We start from the raw sequence: 20,511 nt of genomic DNA, 5'->3' as shown, positions 1-20,511 counted from the left end.
GAACTACTTTCCACTTGCCATTCCTTGATATAATTGCCTGCCTTGTGTGGACATAGATGGCAAATTGTCCCTCTCTTGAACTATTTTTATTCCTTTTTTAGTGCATGTTGTGGTGTGATGAGTTTTAATGTCCACGTTGCTGTGAAGTCCTAACCGCAGGCTCTGGACCAAGGTGGCACTGGGCAGGGAGGCAGCTGGATTGATCGGGACCCTAAAGAAACGCGATACCCATTGAGCGGGGGGTGGGGGAAATGGCCTTCAACAGCCCGGCAAGAGACTCCCACGGCGCCCAACGGTGCCTTCTTTTCAAAAGAGTGGTGTTACTAGAAATTTTCACTTTGGGCTAGAATAAATAAAAGAAGCAGATTGCTGTTCCTCTGTACTCCATTGACGTGTCATTCCTTGGGGCAAACGGGTACACGGCGGTGTGTCTAGCACCCCCAAACGGTCACAGCAATAAAAAAGTCACTATTAAATGCACTTATCAATATTGTTGTTTGGAATATTCCACTCCTAGTCCCTCTACTTTTACTCCTTTGAATGGCAAGACAAAAATATATATATATATATATCCCTTCGTGGAATCAGGCATTGAATTAAAAACATAAGAAATGGCAACTTGTAAAAAAAAACTGATGGGAATGGGCTTCCATGAATGGGGGATGGGAAAAAATAAGAGAGAATAAATAAAAATCCACTGGCGTAAACAGGCTTCTGCAATTAAAACAATCAACTGGCGCAAACAGGCTTCTGATATTTAAAAGAAAAAAAAAACACCGAAACAGGGCTCCTTACAGGAAAAAAAAATCCACTGGCGGGAATGGGGCTTCCAAGTAAAAAAAGACTTTTTTTCCCCCAACTGGTTTCCATCTACTTGATTTTACTTGACTTCTGTCAGTAATATTGTCTTGTATCAGTTCTATTTCTATCAGTAATGTCTTGTTTTGATTGTTCAATAAAGTTTGTTTAAAAAACAAAAAAAAAAAAGACAGTCGCCACCGTCGCTTTGAATGTGTGTGGAAGCGTGTCTTCCACTTTCGTGAAAGTGTGTTCCAGACCAGACACTTCGAAGAAGCGACTTCATTGGACAAGTGCTGTGGAGGGTCGACATTGTGTGTAAGTTGAACTTCCCTGATGCAATCTATATTCTTTTGTGCTTAAACCGAAAAGTTTTGCGAGCTAATACCGCGAGGTGCCAGTAAGCGGCAAAATGCGCGCCAGGCAGCCGAGTTTGAATTCCAATGTACCTCCCGACTGGAACGTCTGTTTCTGCGGCATCGTAACTAACCTACACAAAATAGCCGGTTTATTCAGTGCATCGATTACTCACTTCGTTAGTGGAACAAGTGCTGAGGTTTTTCCCGCAGCGTGTTTTAGCTTGTAAATTTTTTGCTTTATGTTTTTTTTTTTTTTAATCGTATTTACGTGGTTTTACGGTGGCCAGCACACGCCTGGTTAGGAATAAGACACAGTGTCCTAATAGATAAAATTTTATGTGAACATGAAAAGAGTGGACATAATGTGCATGCCACCGTAGAAACAACGTTGTTCCTTCGTCGAGGCAGGTGTTACGGTTCAACTGGCTTCCAGATTAACTGGCTCCCTATTCGAGTTGCGCCGTTAAGGCAATGTCAGTCAGTCCAGTAATTTTGTGTTTCCTGTCTGCAGATTCGTCACGAGGTACATCAAAATTGTTCAACTGCACAACTGTTCAATTCTATGAACACTTGAAATCAAACATCTCGTTTACAACACCTAACTGCCTGCAAGAAATTGGAAACACAATACAACTATAAAAATAGATATATGAACTGGCTTCTGGGAAGGAACTTGACATGGTCACGATTGTGTTGTATTCACATTAAAGTTCATACATTACACTCCCTTGGACTCATAGGCACAGAAATCAATGATGACAAGTACAGGTATGCATAGATGTAAACATAAGTGATGTTAAAAATAATTTAAGAAAAGAAAAAGCATTTACGTGTTTGAAGCAATATTGTAATCAGCTCCATGCTCAATAAGTCTGACACGAAGATACGCAGTTTGTCCATCTGATCGCATTGTTTTCAACTCATTCATAATCACACGGAGCAGCACATGTGGACTAGTCGACTTGGGCAACATCACCAGAACATCAGAATTTGCAACATCCCTAGCGCCAGGGCACCTTTTTGAACGACCAGCTCTAACTTCTGCAGCACTGCATCATGTAGGCTAGTGAGAAGAGCAGCGAAAACAAACGAATGGTACCATTCTGTCATGCGGTTCAAGTCCCCCTGTCACCGTTTTTAATTTGATTACTACTTTTTTGTAATATTCACAATTTCCTTGCAGCTCTTGAGTGGAAATCGAGCTGTTTGTGTTGTATTATTGACAACTTGGACAATTAACCGTTTTGCGAAGATTGAAACTGTCAGGGGCGGCACGGTGGTCGACAGGTTAGCACGTCCGCCTCACAGTTCAGAGGTCGTGAGTTCGATCCCGGCCCCGGCCTCCCTGTGTGTGGCGTTTGCATGTTCTCCCCGTGCATGCGTGGGTTTTCTCCGGGTACTCCGGTTTCCTCCCACATTCCAAAAACATGCATGGTAAGTTGATTGGACTCTCTAAATTGCCCTTAGGTGTGATTGTGAGTGCGGATGTTTGTCTCTGTGTGCCCTGCGATTGGCTGGCAACCAATTCAGGGTGTCCCCCGCGTACTGCCCAAAGACGGCTGGGATAGGCTCGAGCACGCCCGCGACCCTTGTGAGGATAAGCGGTATAGATAATGGATGGATGGACAACCCGATCGTGACCATGTCAACTGGCTTCCCAAAAGCGTCCAGACTAATTTGTGCCCTCGCTGGATAATTTATTTAGATCTGTAAATACAAATTCTGCGCGGGGTGAAGTGTGCCAGCTCGTGGCTTAGTGGGTAAAGCGTTCCTCCGAAGGTGCTGCCCCTTTTTTTTTCCCGGGTTCAAATGCCGCTCTCTATATTTCTTTATTTATATATTTATGTGTGTATGTGTTAGGACTGGGCGATGACCTCAAATCAATATCACGATAAATTGGGAAGTTTTACCTCGATAATGATAAATTCACGATAAATCCTGCCCGCAGACCACTGTATATTTATGCCAGCTGAAAAGAACTGCAGGAAATGAAAATAAACTGCTTTTTTGTTGATTTATTGACCAACTGGCACACTTTACTTTCAATGAAATATAAAAGTATGAAAATCTCTTGTAACCTTCAAGTATAAACATTCATAATAGCTTGCATGACTTGAACAATGTCACTCGGCGGTAATGTCTTTGTGGAGGTAATTTCTTTTGTAAACAAATATAAATATTGCCATGTGCAAAGGAGGTAGTGTGGCTTGTTAACAAAATGATAAACTTAAAAAAATAATTAAATTAACAACTAATAAACAATTGCAAATAGGGCTGCGCGATGTTGGAAAAAAATGACATTGCGATTTTTGGGGGGTTTGCGATATATATTGCGATGTTAAAAATAGAATTTTCACCAGATGACTTGAATAGATTTGTTTGGGAATAATTTGGTTAACTCACCATGACATCATTGTATTCATATAATATCGTTTAATCCAGACTAAGGGGGTTCATCTGTGAATGATGATTGTTGTATATAAAAGGGATCACGGAGGTCGTGCCTCTGTAACATAATAGATTACTTAACATTGTATATCACACTTTAATGTAAACAGCAGCAAAATATTAAAAAAATAAAAAGAGCAGGTGCACTAGACACTTGAGTCATTTAAAAAAATAGAAGGAAATAAAAAACCTCTAAAGCAGCAGCAGTTATAAACATATTTAAACTAAACTATAAAATATTAAAAAATTAAAAAGCAGGTTTACTAGAGCCTGAGTTGTTTACAAAAATATAACATTAAGATTAAAAAAAAAAAACTTTGTGAAACTGCAGCAAAGTTGTAAACAAATTAGAAGAAAAATATTAACAATTAAAGAGCAGCTGCATTAGTCAACTGAGTTGTTCACAAAAATATAACAATCACTAAAACGGTCTGTAAAACATATTGCATCCGTGATGTGTCGGTGTTGTTTGGACTTCTTATCATAAGGAGTTATGCTGGCGTAGGCGTCTGTAATTGTTTTTTGAGTAGATGACCTAGGGTCCCACTTCTTAGTTTGAACTGGTCATACAGGGGCTTGTGACGGCGATTGCAGCAACAACGGTGAGGCACTGTTCGCAAAGGATATTTTGTTGTTCTGAAGCTTCCTTTAGGAGTAGCTTGCTGCTTTTATAAAGCAAAACAAAGGTTTGCGTGTTCTAAGAAAAATAAAAAGTTAAAACATCGCACATCCTACGATGTGACTATCGCACATGCGCACATCGCCAACGCGATGTTCAAACAACACATCGTGAAGGCCTAATTGCAAATACGTGCTGTCAAATGAAAGGTAGACAATGTTTTACATCTTTTCAACAAACATTTTAAATAGTGCCATTACCCATGTGCAAAAATGACCGTGTAACACTGATGATTAAAAGCAAGAGGGGCTTAACTTGTCCCTTATGATGGTGACAAGGTTCTCTTATTTGAGGTCCCATGCAGAGAGCATCCTCAGGGAAATATGCTGTCTTGATCACTCTGGTGCGCAGTTGCCACTTGTCGTCAGGCTCATATCCGGCTCCATGGTGCGACTTGACCACAGGTCGGATGTGGCTGCAAAATGCTTGACATGTCTAAGTTTGGCAGTAACCTTCTCCCTCTCAGTATTGTATATAGGGATGACGATTATTTTGCTAGTCGACTAATCACTAACAGTTAGGGGTGGGCGATATGACAATATTAGATCGTTAAGCGATTCAACGCGTTCATGATCTCATAAGATGGAAGATCGTTTGATCGTCTACATGGCACATTCTATACAGTTTAGCTCGATGGCGGCGCAAAGCCGCTGACGCGTATACCCGACCAACCAATCACAGCACGCACAGTGCAGCGTACGTGACACTCCCCACCTCCCTGTTTGTTTGTATACAGCGGGGAGCGAGAGCAAAAAGTCACCACGAAGCCCGAAAAGAAACTCCACATCCACAGTGTCGATTTGGTTAGGCTTTTCCTCGGAGGAGAAAGCTCAAACCGGTTTACAAAGTTTGCAGAATTTCGGTGCGGACGTCAGCGCCGACAGCCAAAGCAAACGGAGATCAGACCATTGGTAGCCGGAGGCAGCCGCTAGCTCCAAGCTAACGCAACCCACGGTAACACAGACATTTAACAAGAGCACTCCATATGAAAAAAACAAGCAAGCCATGGAAAGAAGTAACTGAGGCAGTGACTTATTACCTTGCCGAAGAAGTGATTCCCATTTAAACAGTGGAAAACGAGGGTTTTAAAAGACTCTTCAAAGTACCAGACCTGCGTGTTTTTATGTTAACATTATGTTACCTTTTATGTTTACATTCACTGCACATCTTGATAAAAATTGTTACTATTCAAATTAAAAACTGTTCAGAAAGCTTAGCTGACATCAAATGTATTTTTTTCTTTTAGAGTTTCATACACATTTTAAATGTTTTATTTTGTTTAACATGAGGAAAATGGTCAGAAATGTGCAAATTAGTATTAAAAAAATGATGTAAAAAAAGAATCGTGATAAAATCGTGATTGTGATTTTATTTTTTTTTTTAAATCGTGATCTGATATTTTTGCCAGATCGCCCACCCCTACTAACAGTATTCGCGACTAGTCGACTAATCGGATAATATATAAATCGCAGCGGCAAGCTGCTGCTCTTATAATAAGTCTCATTCGCTTACAGCTTAAATTCTTTCTGTTCAAACTAATCATGAAGACAAGACGATTGTACAATCAACTTGTATTAAACTTTGCAACTTAAGCCATTATTCCTGACATGTTTATAAATAAGGGAGCGACTTAAATTGATGGCGATACTCTGGTCTTCAATTTTTTTGCTGTATATCTTGAGTGCGTTTTAAAATTGAACCAAAACTATACACTATGCAGAGTTGCACTAATACAGTGAAATTATCCATGAATACAAAAAGAAGTACTTGTATACAGAGTTTTGGTTGTTAATTGGACATTGTGTTACAGCGTTACATCAAACACAAACCTTTGTGTGTGTATGCTAACTGCAGCTAGCTTCTAGACACAACTGTGCCTAAGTCAGACATGAAAGCAGGCAGAAGCACAAACTTGCTTCCTTTTTTTAAATGATAGGGCATCCCCATCATGCTGCCATGAAAGGCAGGTTTGCATTCTATTGAGTATATTTGGTGAAATGCGCCGTAACTTTCGGGACTCTGTTGCCAACATGAATTAGCCCTTACAGTGTAAGGCTTACACTACTTTAACCACAATGCTTTTGTTCACATCACCCGGATGACCACCAATGTGCGTTGCAGATAGGAAAACAGCCAGTGGGAGAAGAGCGAGACACAGCAGTCTCGAGAGAAAAATAATGTGCCAAATAAATAAATGAATAAATAAATGACGTGTCGACGATTAAAATTAATTGTTGACGATTTTGATCGTCGACATCATCGTGATTAGTCGACTACTCTTGGCAGCCCTAGTATGTATGTATGTATGTATTAGGCTTGTCACGATACTAGAATTTCAACTTCGAGACCGATACCCAGTTCAGTATCGATACCCGATTCCATTTCCATACCACACGGAACAAATTAAAGCACAGGCATTTTTTTTTTTTTTTAACTGTAAAACTTTTTTTAGCGCCCAAAATTTTAAATGATCATTAATACAATAGTTTTTTTTAAGAGGTAGTGCAAAGAAATAGTACAACTTCAGTATTTAACTTCGACAACCCTCTGTACAGTCAATGCCTGGAACACATTTTAAGTTGCTGAGCCTGGGGTAGTGCAAAACAAAGGAAGAAGTAGTGCAAAGAACAATAAAAACAAAAAAAAACAATTATTAATCTGTAAATTGTCTGAACTAGTGCAAAGAAATAACCATACTGTGCAACACCAATGGTACATCATTTTCAAGTTGTTTGAGGTAGTGAAAAAGAATAACACCCACCACTTACAGTAACATAAATTGACAACAAAATCTGTAAGTTGTCTGAGTATCTAGACCGGCATGTTTATCTATTAAGGCCAGCCAACAAGTCACAGATAATAATAACAATAGTAATAATGAAAAAAATTAAGAGATTATTTAAAATACTTTCAGTTATTGGCTATCCAGAACAGTAGCAGGTAGGGTTGGGCATCGTTTGAATTTGGACGATTCCGGTTCCGATGTTTTGATTCGATTCTGGTTCCTAACGATTCGCAATTCCGATTCTTAACAAAAAAAATAGAAGGATTTATTTTTGGACAATTCACATGAACTTCTCTGTTCTTCAATTTCATGAACTTTTTACTATTTGTGAACTTTACCATGGATTACTCAAAGGGCTGTTTTTAACCAGTATTTATTTTAATAAAATTTTTTGCATTATTATCTCGTATTATTATTTCACAAAAGCTTTATTTTTGAGAAGTTCAAGACAATACAATAATGCAGCTGTCACTCAAAACATGTTACTGAACACCAATTGATTGGCTAACCTTGTATTGCTTTAGAAAGAAAATATATATGACAAACACAACGCTGGGCAAGCAAGGAAAGGCTATCCAATCTCAGCAGTCTATGTAAACATATGATATGTATGTACAGTGTTTATGTAAAGGCTGCAGTTGCATATGCTATACGCTAAATATTAGCTGGATAGGTGCAATTGTGTATTGAACCTGTTGGCTCAATGTTGCCATTAGACGTACTTAGCCGATTCTGATTTTTGGATCATAATCTGCATCGCGTCAGTTCCATGGCGAGGTGTCGGCCGAATGAGCGAGCCGGGCCGTGGCCCGGGGAGTATCAGCGACCGAGAGGTCGCTATTGCGACGCAGCTCCGGCGGCAGGAGCCCGTGCCGTGCGCGCCGTGCCGTGCGCGCCGTGCCGTGCGCGCCGTGCCGTGCGCGCCGTGCCGTGCGCGCCGTGCCGTGCGCGCCGTACCGTGTGCGCCGTGCCGTGCGCGCAGACTTTCTTTTTTTTTTTTTTTTTTAATTGGTCGTACTTCATTGGTAGCTTTTCGGCGCGGCTAACTAGGGAGTCGACGAGCAGTCTGCACTCGGCAGATCAGGGAGGGAGGGATGCATGGGGCAGGCTTCGGCAGTGTGTGCGGGAGCAGCAGACCATTAGGAGCAGACGTTGGCAAAGCGCTGTTGGTATCGAAGTCAGTGGTTTGGTATCGGTAATATCGATGCCACAGCAAGCTAGTATTGTATCCGTTCAAAATGTTTAGTATCGAGTAAGTACTGATATTTTTGACAAGCCTAGTATGTATGGATATGTATGTCTGTGTATGTATATTTGTATATGTATATCGTCGCTCTCATGTGAAAATTAAAGTGCCAAATAAATAAATATATAAATAAACGTCAGCTGCGAAGCATGAGCTGTGGCTGATCGGATGTTTTGATTGGCAATAAAAGGCTTTGATCGAATATTCCGACCACCGCAGTTGGAGTGAACATACCATTGTCTGCTGTGTGTGTGGAGTTTGCATCATGTAATACTGTATATGCCATGAAAAGGTACCTTGCGCGGCGAGCATGGCCAAAGGTTTCAACACAACCAACTTAATCCAACATTTGAAGAACAAGCAATTGGGAGACTATGGTGAGTTCACTAGGCTCACTGATTGAATAAAGTCAAGGCGGACACAGCGCAGTATCTTCTTCTTCTTCTTTTCCTTTCGGCTTTTCCCTTCAGGGGTCGCCACAGCGAATCAATTGCCTCCATCTAACCCTGTCCTCTGCTCCTCTTCTCTCACACCAACTATCTTCATGTCCTCCCTCATTACATCCATAAACCTGCTCCTTGGTCTTCCCCTAGGCCTCCTGCCTGCAATTCAAAACGCAGCATCCTTCGACCAATATATTCACTAGCTCTCATCTGGACATGTCCAAACCATCTCAGTCTGGCCTCTCTGACCTTATCTCCAAAGCCTCTAACATGTGCTGTCCCTCTGATGTACTCATTCCTGATCCTATCCTTCCCGGTCACTCCCAGAGAGAACCTCAGCATTTCATCTCTGCCACGTCCAGCTCTGCCTCCTGTCTTTTCCTCAGTGACACTGTCTCAATACCAAACAACATCTCTGGTCTCACCACAGATTTTTTACACCTTTCCTTTCATTTTAGCTGAAACTCTTCTATCACACATCACACCTGACACTTTTCTCCACCTGTTCCAAACAGCTTGTACACGCTTATTCACCTCTTTTCCACACTCTCCATTGCTCTGGACTGTTGACCCTAAGTACTTAAAATCATCCACCTTCTTGATGTCTTCTCCCTGTAACCTCACTCTTCCACTTGGGTCCCTCTCATTCACACACATGTATTCTGTCTTACTGCGGCTAACCTTCATTCCTCTCCTTTCCAGGACAAACCTCCAGCTCTCTAGCTTCTCCTCTACCTGTTCCCTGCTCTCACTGCATATCACAATGTCATCTGCAAACATCATAGTCCATGGAGATTCCTGTCTGACGTCGTCTGTCAGCGTGTCCATCACCATAGCAAACAAGAAGGGGCTCAGAGCTGATCCCTGATGCAGTCCCTCCTCCACCTTGAACTCCTCTGTCACACCTACAGCACACCTCACCACTGTGTTACAGTCCTCAAACATGTCCTGCACCGCTCTCACATACTTCTCTGCCACTCCAGACCTCCTCATACAATACCACAGTTCCTCTCTGGGCACCCTGTCATAAGCTTTCTACAGATCTACAAAAACACAATGCAGCTTCGTTTGGCCTTCTCTGTACTTCTCTATCAACATCCTCAAAGCAAATACTGCATCTGTAGTACTCTTTTTTTTTTGGCATGAAACCAACTTCACTTCACACACAACGTGCTTGTTTGGTTGGAGTCAGTCCTGTTGCTACGTCTCCTCTTGCCTGTTTTGCGGCGCGTAGCCACCTGAGTTAACATGATGATGATTTTGCGAAGGGTTTAAATCCGTGCAGCAAAAAAAAAAAAAAGGCCATGCAGCAGGTGGGGTGATGAGAGGGTGTCATGTTCAGTTCAATAGCTGAATATTATTTGACAGCAAACGGTTGTACACCAAAGCTGCGAATTAAAACTACCAGCAAAGCGGCTGCGTAGGTCTGGCGCGATGAATTGGCCAACTTGTCACATTTTTGCTACGCGTATAAACCAGGCTTGAGTGACGGCGAATTACAACGAATTATAATGTTACATGCGGTGTCTACGGTCGCGACCCGTTTTAAAATTTTTTTTTTTTATAAATATTTGTATTAAATTCTCTTAAAATCTTCTTGGGTGGCCGTCTGTTTACTTAGGTACAGCGCCCAATTATTAACACGGTGTGGGAAACCCTGTAAGTGCAATATGCATCATCTGATTGACATTACTGTGAAACTTGGCAATGAACGCTGCTTTTATTTAACCTAATGTTGCACCTCATGTAGTATATTTTCTTTTAAATGATATTGCAATTTGCCCTACGATTGGCTTCAACCAGTTCAGGGTGTACCCCGCCTACTGCTTGAAGACAGCTGGGATAGGCAAGCTGAAGCGCATGCGTGACTGAACTGACGTTGTGACGTTGTGCAGCCTTTTCCAATATACAGTGTGTGCCGGTAGTCACGGAAGCAAACAGCTTTTGGTCCCCAACCTTTATTTTCATCATGATCACCTCCACGAAATCAAAAATACCGTGGCGATTGCTTCTCCAATTACACAAGCTGAAGCGGACAAGAGCATGAATGCGCACACGAACCCAGACTGGTTATATTTCTGACATTTAGCTACGCTAAATTCGTGTCAACTCAGGAGGCAGACGGCGGCTGGGAGCAAGCAGCAGGCAGCCATCAGACAGGCATGGATCTTTATCCCTCCTCGGCTAACAGTAGGATAACGGCGCAGCTAATAGCAAAAACTAGCTTCAGGCCATTAAAGCAAAACAACAACATTAGCTCCTCACTGTCCGTCCAGCCTGCGTCGATCTTCATGTCGCAGGGTTGCCTCCCAAGCAGTCGCGTGCGTTGTCCCGACACCGCACAGCTTCGCCGTAAGAATGAGCCAAGACCTCATCGAACACCGGGGCTGTCTTGAACGTGCGCATCATTGCGAAGCGGCATGTGCTTTCAGCCGAGTGCGGCCGCATTGGAACGCACCATTTCGGCTGTTACGTTCTAAATTGGACGGCGTGTTGTAGGTCGAAAAACTTGGGCTACTCCTCATCCAATCCAAAGAAATGTGCACGTCTACTCATTAACACTTCAGTCTCTGTAAATATCCTGACTGGTGTTCAATGCCTCGCCAGTCCTAACCGTGATCAGCAAAGAAGCAGTGTAAATCCATGTAGCTCTGCACACTTCCACATTTCCTCATTCTCATATAAATCAGCCATGGAGAGGTTAATCCTTTTGATATGTTGAAGTGGGCATTAGTAGGGATGGCCACATACATTTTGGTGCCAATTGATCACCGTTTTTGGACGTTATAAGCAATGAAAGTACAATGATTTCCAATGGAAATTTTGTAATCGGTCCCTCCAGTGACTCCGACCGAGCAAGGATAGAATGGTAGGCGGCGCGGCCATTTGCCTCATTAACAAAAGGCGTTTTTCATGGAGTCACTTATTTCCTAATTTCTCCCAAATGTATTGATAAAATAGAAAACGGCAACTATTTTCATTTTGACTTGTTAGTGAAAACATGGCCATCTCTTTAATATCACACAACGGTCGATGGCCGCAAAATCTCTCTGTGGCACTGTCTTCAAATCATCAGGATTTGGAAGGCGTTGAGTCCACATTCTAATTCTTACTTGAGGTAAGATCGGACCCAAAAAATCCAGCCCGACCCGACCCAGGCCCGCGGGTATTAAAACCTGAACCAGCCCTAGCCCAACCAATTAACTTGATTTGCAGGCCCGAGCCCGAAGCAAACCGGAAATGTCATATTTTATTTGTAAGGACTCGGGAGGAGGAGGGGTGATTTATGACAACAAATTAAAGCCTGTCTTTTGAAACGAAATCTAAGTTAAACAAGACTGTATAAACATTTACATCTTTTATTTTTCTGTGACTGCAGAGGTTACATTAACCGACAATTTTCCATCATTGACGGACTTTTTTATGAACGTATGAAGGCAAAGCGCCGCATCGACGACATTCAGCGAAGCTAACGCAGGTTTCTGTCGCATTTTCAACAATTTGAAGCTTTTCCCCACCTCGCTCTTACCGGTGCGTGTTTGCCTTTTCAGTTCTCCTCTCTTTAATTTATCCTTGACTTCTTGCTGCTCCATATCGGGGATACCAGGTCAAAATAGATGCGGACTTGCGGAGGGAAAGATTATTAAGAGGGCGCCGTTCACGTGCGCAGTGCATGCTCTGGCTCTGTCACGTTCGCAAAGCGTGCTCTGGCTCTGCGGCTCCTGTTTAGTAGTTAAATAGCAATTACCTTACAGCGCCTTCTCTGTTTTATCAAATTATTTTATAAGAATTATTCCTTAGTTTATTATCCACACATCGTATTAGTGTACATTTTTATAAACATATGTTTATTAAAAAAAAAAGTCAGCGAGAGAGTAGCCCGGCCCGACCCGTCCTGAACGTAATGATTGACATTTTAGGCCCACTCGGACTCGGGCTTGGCCTTAAGATCTTACCTCTTATTCTTACTGGTTTTAATTGATAGAGGGCTCTCGTTTCTTCCACAACTGGCCCAACTGGAATTTCTTCTGGGACATATACTTTTAGTTCCTTTTCCCATAGTCAAGGAAAAGATGCATTCAGCCAATGTTCGTAATCCACTTCATCCCGATATCCTATATAGCCATATTCCAATGGCCCCTGGAGTGCGGGTCTGGGCGGATCACGATTAGCACATGGTAGGGTTCTTGACAATATTTTCTAACAATCCAGTAGCAAGGGTGTATATTTATGGTACTCGTACACTGTCGAGACAAAATCCTCGTCCTTGTCATCTCCGTGTTTCCCTACCCAGTATCCATCACTTTTATCTGGCAAAGATCTGCAGCTGGAGTTGGCGTACCACATTGGTTTTAGGTTGCCAATCTTTAGACAATTCTTTCTGACAATCTTTATTTTTGTTTGCAGCAAGCAAAATATTTGTACGAAGACTATTATTCTTTGATAGCGTGAAGGCCTGTCAATCCACGTTTGGGATCCATTTCTTCTTGGATTCTGAGGGATATGTGGTACAGTGATCCCTCATTTATTGTGGTTAATGGGGACCAGAATCCGGCGTGATAGGTGAAAAACCGCAAAGCAGCGTCTGACTTATTATTATTATTATGATTATTATGATTATTATGATTATTTTAGGATATTTATTGTACAGTTTTATTTTGGGGGGGATTTGCGCCTCTGTTACGCTGTTGCGAAACCCCGACATGGTTCACACACTTCTAAATACTTGTTACACAATCAATTTAACTTTAAAAATGCAAAATGAAGAATAAATACCAAGCTGCAGGCTGAGAAGAATTGATTTCGTCCAATTCCAATCTTTTAAGCATATGATGTGGAAGCCCCAAAAATCCACTCTCTGCTTTCCGCTTTGCCATCGTTCTGTTTTCGTCTGCTCCTGGTCACAACTGCTTTATCAAAATTTACTTCGTCTTGGTTAGGGTCGTGTTAGCTCCGCCCCTTCACTAGGGGCTGGTCTTGCACACTTCAATTAACTTTTGTCCCCAAAAAATGTTTGGCCATACCATGAAGTCCAGTTGTCTGTATTTTCTTTTGTTATTCCTCTATGGCCCGTCAGGTACTGTTTCCCCTTCATCGTCTCCGGTGGCTCCTTCAGCAGCCTGTTCTTGTTTTCTTTGGAAGGCATAGATACCTACGCAAGTGCGATTCATCTCGCTCACTACTGCGTCTAGGTATTTAACCTTATTACGGAGAATTTTTGTAACTGTTTGTAGTTCCTCTTGAATGGGCTTGCACTCAGGTTGGCAAAAAAAATATTTCATGTTTTTTTTGCTATATCCATTTCGTATTCTAATCTAGAAACCCGTCCTTCTACCCTGTCCAATGATATTTGTAATCTTCAACTGCAGTTCCTATCTCACTTAGGCGTTCTCTGAGGTCTGATGTTCGGGAGTCTGTTTCAAATTGAGCATTGCGACAACCTTGATCCATTATTCTTGGTTAGAAGTGAAGGGTCGTATGACTGGTTCTCAACTGTTGCTCGATCTAGATTGTTCCGTTTTTCTTTGCTTCTTGCTCCTCCTCGCTAAGATTGTCATACCCTGTAGTCCAATCAGCAGCAAATTTGTTGTCTAATGGGTAGCTCCGCCTCTGTCAGAGCTCGGAGGTTCAAGGTTTTCTGGTTTAGCTTCAGACTCTGCTCTCTGAGCCAAGCCTTCTTTTTTTTTTTTTTTTAACAGTAGTTGGCAGTCGCAAAAGTTGGTGTAATTCCTGCATTCTATCTTCCAGATAGACAATTCCACATTGTAATATTCTAACCAGTCGTCCTTGTTCCTCAAACATATGTACATATCTTATTTGTTCAAAAGAAAGTTTAGCAACTACATTCCTCAATTTCCCAAGTTCACGCTCCAATCTTGTTGCTGCTAGGAGCATTCTTCTTAATGCCTCTCATAGTCGTGTCACTTCATTCTCTAGTCTGTCCAAACAAATAATTTTTTATTATTACTATTATTATTATCTGTGACTTGTTGGTTTGCCTTAATATGTGGGTCTAGATACTCAGACAACTTACAGATTTTTTTTGTCAATTTATGTTACTGTGAGTGGTGGGTGTTATTCTTTTTCACTACCTCAAACAACTTGAAAATCATGTGCCATTGGTGTTGCACATTATGGTTATTTCTTTGCACTAGTTCAGACAATTTACAGATTAATAATGTTTTTTTGTGTGTTTTGTTCTTTGCACTACTTCTTCCTTTGTTTTGCACTACTCCAGGCTCAGGCAACTTAAAATGTGTCATTGGTTCCAGGCACTGACTGTACAGAGGGTTGTCGAAGTTAAATACTGAAGTTGTACGATTTTTTTGCACTACCTCTTAAAAAAACTATTGAATTAATGATCATTTAAGTTTTTGGCGATAAAAAAGTTTTACAGTAAAAAAAAAAAAAAAAGCCTGTGCTTTAATTTGTTACGTGTGGTATTGAAATGGTATAGAGTATCGATACTGAACTTGGTATCGGTATCGAAGTTGAAATTCTGGTATCGTGACAAGCCTAATGTAGACTGGATGCGCGAACACCCATGCACCCTCGAGGACACTGCTGAGGGTATAGAGTTGGTCCACTGTTCCACGGCCGGCATGAAAACCACATTGCTCCTCCTGAATCCGAGATTCCACCTTCCGACGGACCCTCCTCTCCAGCACCCTGAATAGACCTTACCGGAGAGGCCGAGGAGTGTGATCCCTCTGTAATTGGAGCACACCCTTCTTAAAAAGGGGGCCCACCACCCCGGTCTGCCAATCCAGAGGCACTGTCCCCGATGTCCACAGGATGTTGTAGAGGCGTGTCAACCATGACAGCCCCTCAACATCCAGAGCCTTTATGAGCTCCGGGCGGATCTCATCCACCCGAGGGGCTTTTTGACTACCTCGGTTACTTCAACCCCAGAGACAGGAGAGCCCACCTCAGAGTCTCCAGGCTCTGCTTCCTCAGTGGAAGGCGTGTCTTTGGAATCGAGGAGGTCTTCGAAGTATTCTCCCCACCGACCCACAACGTCCCGAGTTGAGCTCAGCAGCACCTCACCTCCACTATAAACAGTGTTAATGGGGCACTGCTTTCCTCTCCTGAGACGCCGGATGGTGGACCAGAATTTCCTCGAAGCCGTCCGGAATTTTCCATGGCCTCCCAGAATTCCTCCCACACTTGAGTTTTTGCCTCAGCAACTGCCAGAGCTGCATTCCGCTTGGCCAACCGGTACCTGTCAGCTTCCTCCGGAGTCCCGCAGGCCAAAAAGGCCCGATAGGACTCCTTCAGCTGGACAGCGCCAGCGGATACAGGGATTGCCGCTACGACAGGCACAGACCACCTTGCGGCCACAGCTCCGATCGGCCGCCTCAACAATGGAGGCACAAAACATGGTCCACTCGGACTCGATGTCAGAGTCTCTGATGATTCTGTTGGGGTTGGTGTCATCCTGCCAGGCCGGCCAATTCTTTATTTACCCACAAACGGTAACACGCGACATCTGTTTATTTATCCAAACCGCGGCTGCCCCGGAAAGCTCTGTCTCACAGTCTTTGTGCAGACCCCGGGCACAACACAGCATGCTCATCGTATTTAGGATGATGTCCTGCTTCCGCTGCTTAAAAAAAAACTAAACAAAAACAAAAAACCTAGAAGAAACACTGGCCTGCTTACCATAGTCCGTGACTGCACTAATATATGTATGCCTTTTCAAAATCATTGTGATAAATTTCAATATGCGCTCTGCTTTATCTGTCTATTTTAAGGTGAAAGCAACCTGATGTTCGATCCCGACTCCGGCCTCCCTGTGTGGAGTTTGCATGTTCTCCCCGTGCCTGCGTGGGTTTTCTCCGGGTACTCCGGTTTCCTCCCACATTCAAAAACATGCTTGGTAGGTTAATTGGACACTCTAAATTGCCCCTAGGTGTGATTGTGAGTGCGGATGTTTGTCTCTGTGTGCCCTGCAATTGGCTGGTAACCAATTCAGGGTGTCTACGCCTATTGCCCGAAGACAGCTGGGATAGGCTCCAGCACGCCCCACGACCCTTGTGAGGATAAGCGGTATCGATAATGGATGGATGGATGTTCCTCATTTATGAGTTATTTACTTTTTCAGTTATACTTGGGCTGTTTAACTTGACCTCATACATTGTTTCACTGTAATGCATGGACAGAGAAATACTTCATTCGTGTTCACACATTATGATGTATGCCTAAAAGAGATGTGAGTGTTCATTCAATTTCAAGTTTTTTTTACTTTAATCGAAAAAAAATATAATAAATATTTTCAGAAGTGGTTCTGTAACTTAATAATTGTCAACCCCAAAATTGCTGGATTAGCCCAAAAAATAATTGTTAGGCTTATCGACTAATCGAAAAAATAGTTGATAGATTATAAATGAATTAAATCATAAGAATGACACAAATAAAATTAATTTAAATTAAAGGAATTTATTTTAATAGTGATAATGATTCAGATAATAATCACTTATCAACAGTTTAATTCACCAGACTTTACAGTCAATAATCATGTGATTCAAATAAGCATTGCTTCAATTATATTGTACAAAACCAGATTAATAATAATAGTAATAATAAGGATTTATTAAGAAAAGAAAAAAGAAATAGGAATAAAATATTAAAATAATTTGTAATTATAATGAAAATGGTAAATAATAGAAAAATGATAGAAAGGGAATAAATGCGGTTAAATGATAGTCTAATTTAGGTGAGCTTCTTTAAGAGTGATCAGTTCCTTAGAATACTTCAAAATCTGATTAAAATGAGGTATTTTGGGAAGACAACGAAATTCAGCCGCTCGACCGGCCTCTCTTTTTCAATGTGCGATAACAAGTTGTTTCATTTGATTACCTTATTGGAGAGATAATTTGGTTATATCCAGAAAGATGAGGAATAAATCCATTTGTCCAAGGATAAAATCCCATTTCAGGAAAAAATGCTAAATATATTCCTTGGTCGAAGCATCTTCTTGAAATCGGCAAAAGAAAAGGGCGTGGAGTTTCTGTGACTCCGCTTTTTATAGCCTCTGTTTTTCTAGGCGTTTCCATTCCAACTGCGCATGCGGTATTCTTAACATCTTGAGAGAAGCAAATACCCGCGGGTCACATTGACTCTCAAAGCAGTTTCAAAGCACTGTCTACTAAAACACAAAACAATCTGATTATCATGTTGTTGTTACATTACAACATTCAGAAGGAAATAAGAATAAGAAGGCCTTTATTGATCCCGCAGTGGTGAAATTTTCATCGTTACAGCAGCAAAGATATAGGTCACACAGAGACGGCGGCATAATGTAGCCGTTAATGTATAAAATTAATAAAAACAGTAATCATTGTAAAATAAAAGGTTAGAGTCACACTTGTTGTTGAGACACTGTTATTCATCTCATTTCTTAATACTGTATGACCAAATGCCAACTGTGGGTCTCTGAGCATAATATGTTTCATTGTGATCATCGTGACCATTGCAAAGGCATGTGTAGAGGCGTAAGCCAGCTGCAGAAGGCATTTGCAAGGCTCTGTAAGGGCTTTGTGAAAACTTCTGCAGGGTTGTAAACACCTGCAAAGGTTTTTTAAGGACATTGTGGAAGCATTGACTTTGGTATTTGTTTGTTACATGTTTAAGGGATTGCCTGAGCGGGCGAGCTCATAGTATTCAAATCAACTGTGTTCTGTGCATCTAGTGTTCAAATTTAGTAATTGCACTTTAAGAACTTTGGGTTTTTGTCGTCTATGGTTCTAGGTAGGGATGGGAATTTCGACTAATTTGCCCGCCAACTGTCTCAAATTTTATTTGCGACTAGTCGACTAGTCTACAAGCAAGAGAACTTGAAATTTAATCCATATTGAATTCAAAGTTTAAAATGCAAATGTTTTGTGTATTTACAGTAGGGGCTATTTTAGCCCAAATATTCAGGACAGTTTGTTAATTTAAATTCTATTGATGTACAACACCTGACTGAATAAAAGTGAACAATTGAAAGAGAAATACATTTCTGATACATTTGCCAATGCAATGTATGGCATTTATTATGAATAATGTAATGAGTAATGGTGCAGACTCCAAGTCCAGCAGGGTCTCATTCGCCATATGTTAGGTGCATTATCATGCACACAGGCGACGGCTTTATTTTCTAGTGCCCACGTACCCATCACACTCCGCAGGAGAGCAGCCAAGCTTTCAGCTGTGTGTCTTTCCTCCAAGGCGCACGAAGCACACAGCTGCGGGGATGTCCTTCGTCCACATACGTTATACACGTTATAGTCATGTAAGATTCAGTGGCTATGGACATCCATCCGTCTGTAGTTAAGGCATTGGCCACATAGCTGACCCGCTCAACGCTCGGAGTATCTACTCTTTCATTTGGTTATGGCTACTCTCGAGTTGGGGCGTTATTGTTTTGCGACTTGGCACCACATAGCCTACTCAGGCTCGATCTACAGCATACATTTTTTCGAACCGTGTGCCCTCAACAAAAGAAAGCGGCAGCATATCGCGTCATTTTACAAATTAGTTGGGTCATCTTTGCTGTGCGGTGAGCATCGCAGCGCCTGGCTGGAACAAACGCTCTCATGCTCGTCTGACTGGCCCCGCCCCCCTCGACCTGCAGGTTCACATCGAGATTTACTTTGGATGTGGCCCAAGGCTGCGCGCCGCACATGTGGTTTCTCATCGCTCCGGGAGAGTGGTTGTAAGCGAGTTTATGCTTACAAAGCCTACAGACGACCTTGTTGTCATCTGTGCATCAAAATACTGCCAAACGGTGACGTTATTTTTCGTGGGAGCTTCGACATCTCTTTTCTTCCCCAAACTTAGTGTCGCCGCCCCCTACTATGTGTGCGTGTGGGCCGGGGAGAGAGGAGGATTCTTGGTGCTTGGCTTGTTTACAGAGGCAGAGAGACGTGAGGAACGAGATAATGCAGCTTTTAACCAACTAGTAAAATACTAAACATGTAATAAATCGTAGACGGTTAATATATAAATAATAAATAAATATATATATATATATATATATATATATATATATATATATATATATATATATATATATATTTATTTGGGATGTGCGCGGCTAGTCGTTTAACCGTTTAACAGTCTACGATTTATTAAATGTTTAGTATTTTATTAGTCGGTTAAACACTGCATTAAGTATCACGCATCTTGTTCCTCACGCCTCTGCCTCTGTCAACAAGCTGAGCACCAAGAGAGAGAATTGCTCCCCTCCCCCCCGCCCACACGTACACATAGTAGGGGGCGGGGACACTACGTTTGGGGAAGGAAAGTAAATTCTGAAAATGTCGAAGTTACCACGAAAAAAAAACCCAGCACCGTTTCGCACATTGAATTGATTCCTTTGGATGTGGTTTCTCATCGCTCCGGTAGAGTAGTTGTAAGCCAGCTTATGCTGAAGCTACAGGTCGATGATGGCGGAGCCGGTCCCAGTGGGCACGGTGGCGGGGCCAGGCAGACGAGCATGAGAGCGTTTGTTCCAGGCGCTGTGATGCTCACCGCACAGCAATGATTACCCAACTAATTTGTGAAATGACTGCCAGCGATATGCTGCCGCTTTCTTTTGTTGAGGGCAAAGGGTTCGAAAAATGAATGCTGTATTTCGAGCCTGAGTACACGGTGCTAAGTCGCAAAACAATCACGCCCCAACTCGAGAGTAACCATAACCAAATAAAAGAGGAGATGCTACGAGCGTTTGAGCGGGTCAACCACTGTATGTGGCCATAACTACAGAC

At 42.0% G+C, this 20,511-nt stretch overlaps 1 protein-coding gene across 3 annotated transcripts in view; it reads left to right on the top strand.

Moving 5' to 3' along the window:
* Nucleotides 1–967: 967 nt before the first annotated feature.
* The window catches only part of LOC147126165 (uncharacterized), a 34,559-nt gene continuing 15,015 nt past the window's right edge, over nt 968–20,511 (top strand). The window contains exon 1 of one of the 3 annotated variants that reach the window (XM_086023207.1): nt 968–1,116. Coding sequence is in view for 1 of the 3 variants with exons in the window: in XM_086023206.1 (XP_085879332.1) it covers nt 16,631–16,637 (7 nt within the window). In the remaining 2 variants the exon portion in view is untranslated. Of the gene's footprint in view, nt 1,117–5,031; nt 5,239–16,579; nt 16,638–20,511 lie in introns of those variants that run through there. The other 2 variants (XM_086023209.1, XM_086023206.1) reach the window with 2 other exon arrangements.

Source organism: Filicampus tigris, unplaced genomic scaffold (assembly GCF_054856515.1).
Source record: "Filicampus tigris isolate MCC_2025a unplaced genomic scaffold, RoL_Ftig_1.0 HiC_scaffold_25, whole genome shotgun sequence".
In the NCBI taxonomy this organism is placed as follows: Eukaryota; Metazoa; Chordata; class Actinopteri; order Syngnathiformes; family Syngnathidae; genus Filicampus; species Filicampus tigris.
The sequence above is the reverse complement of the archived record's forward strand: the minus strand, read 5'-3'. Positions and strand labels throughout refer to the sequence as shown.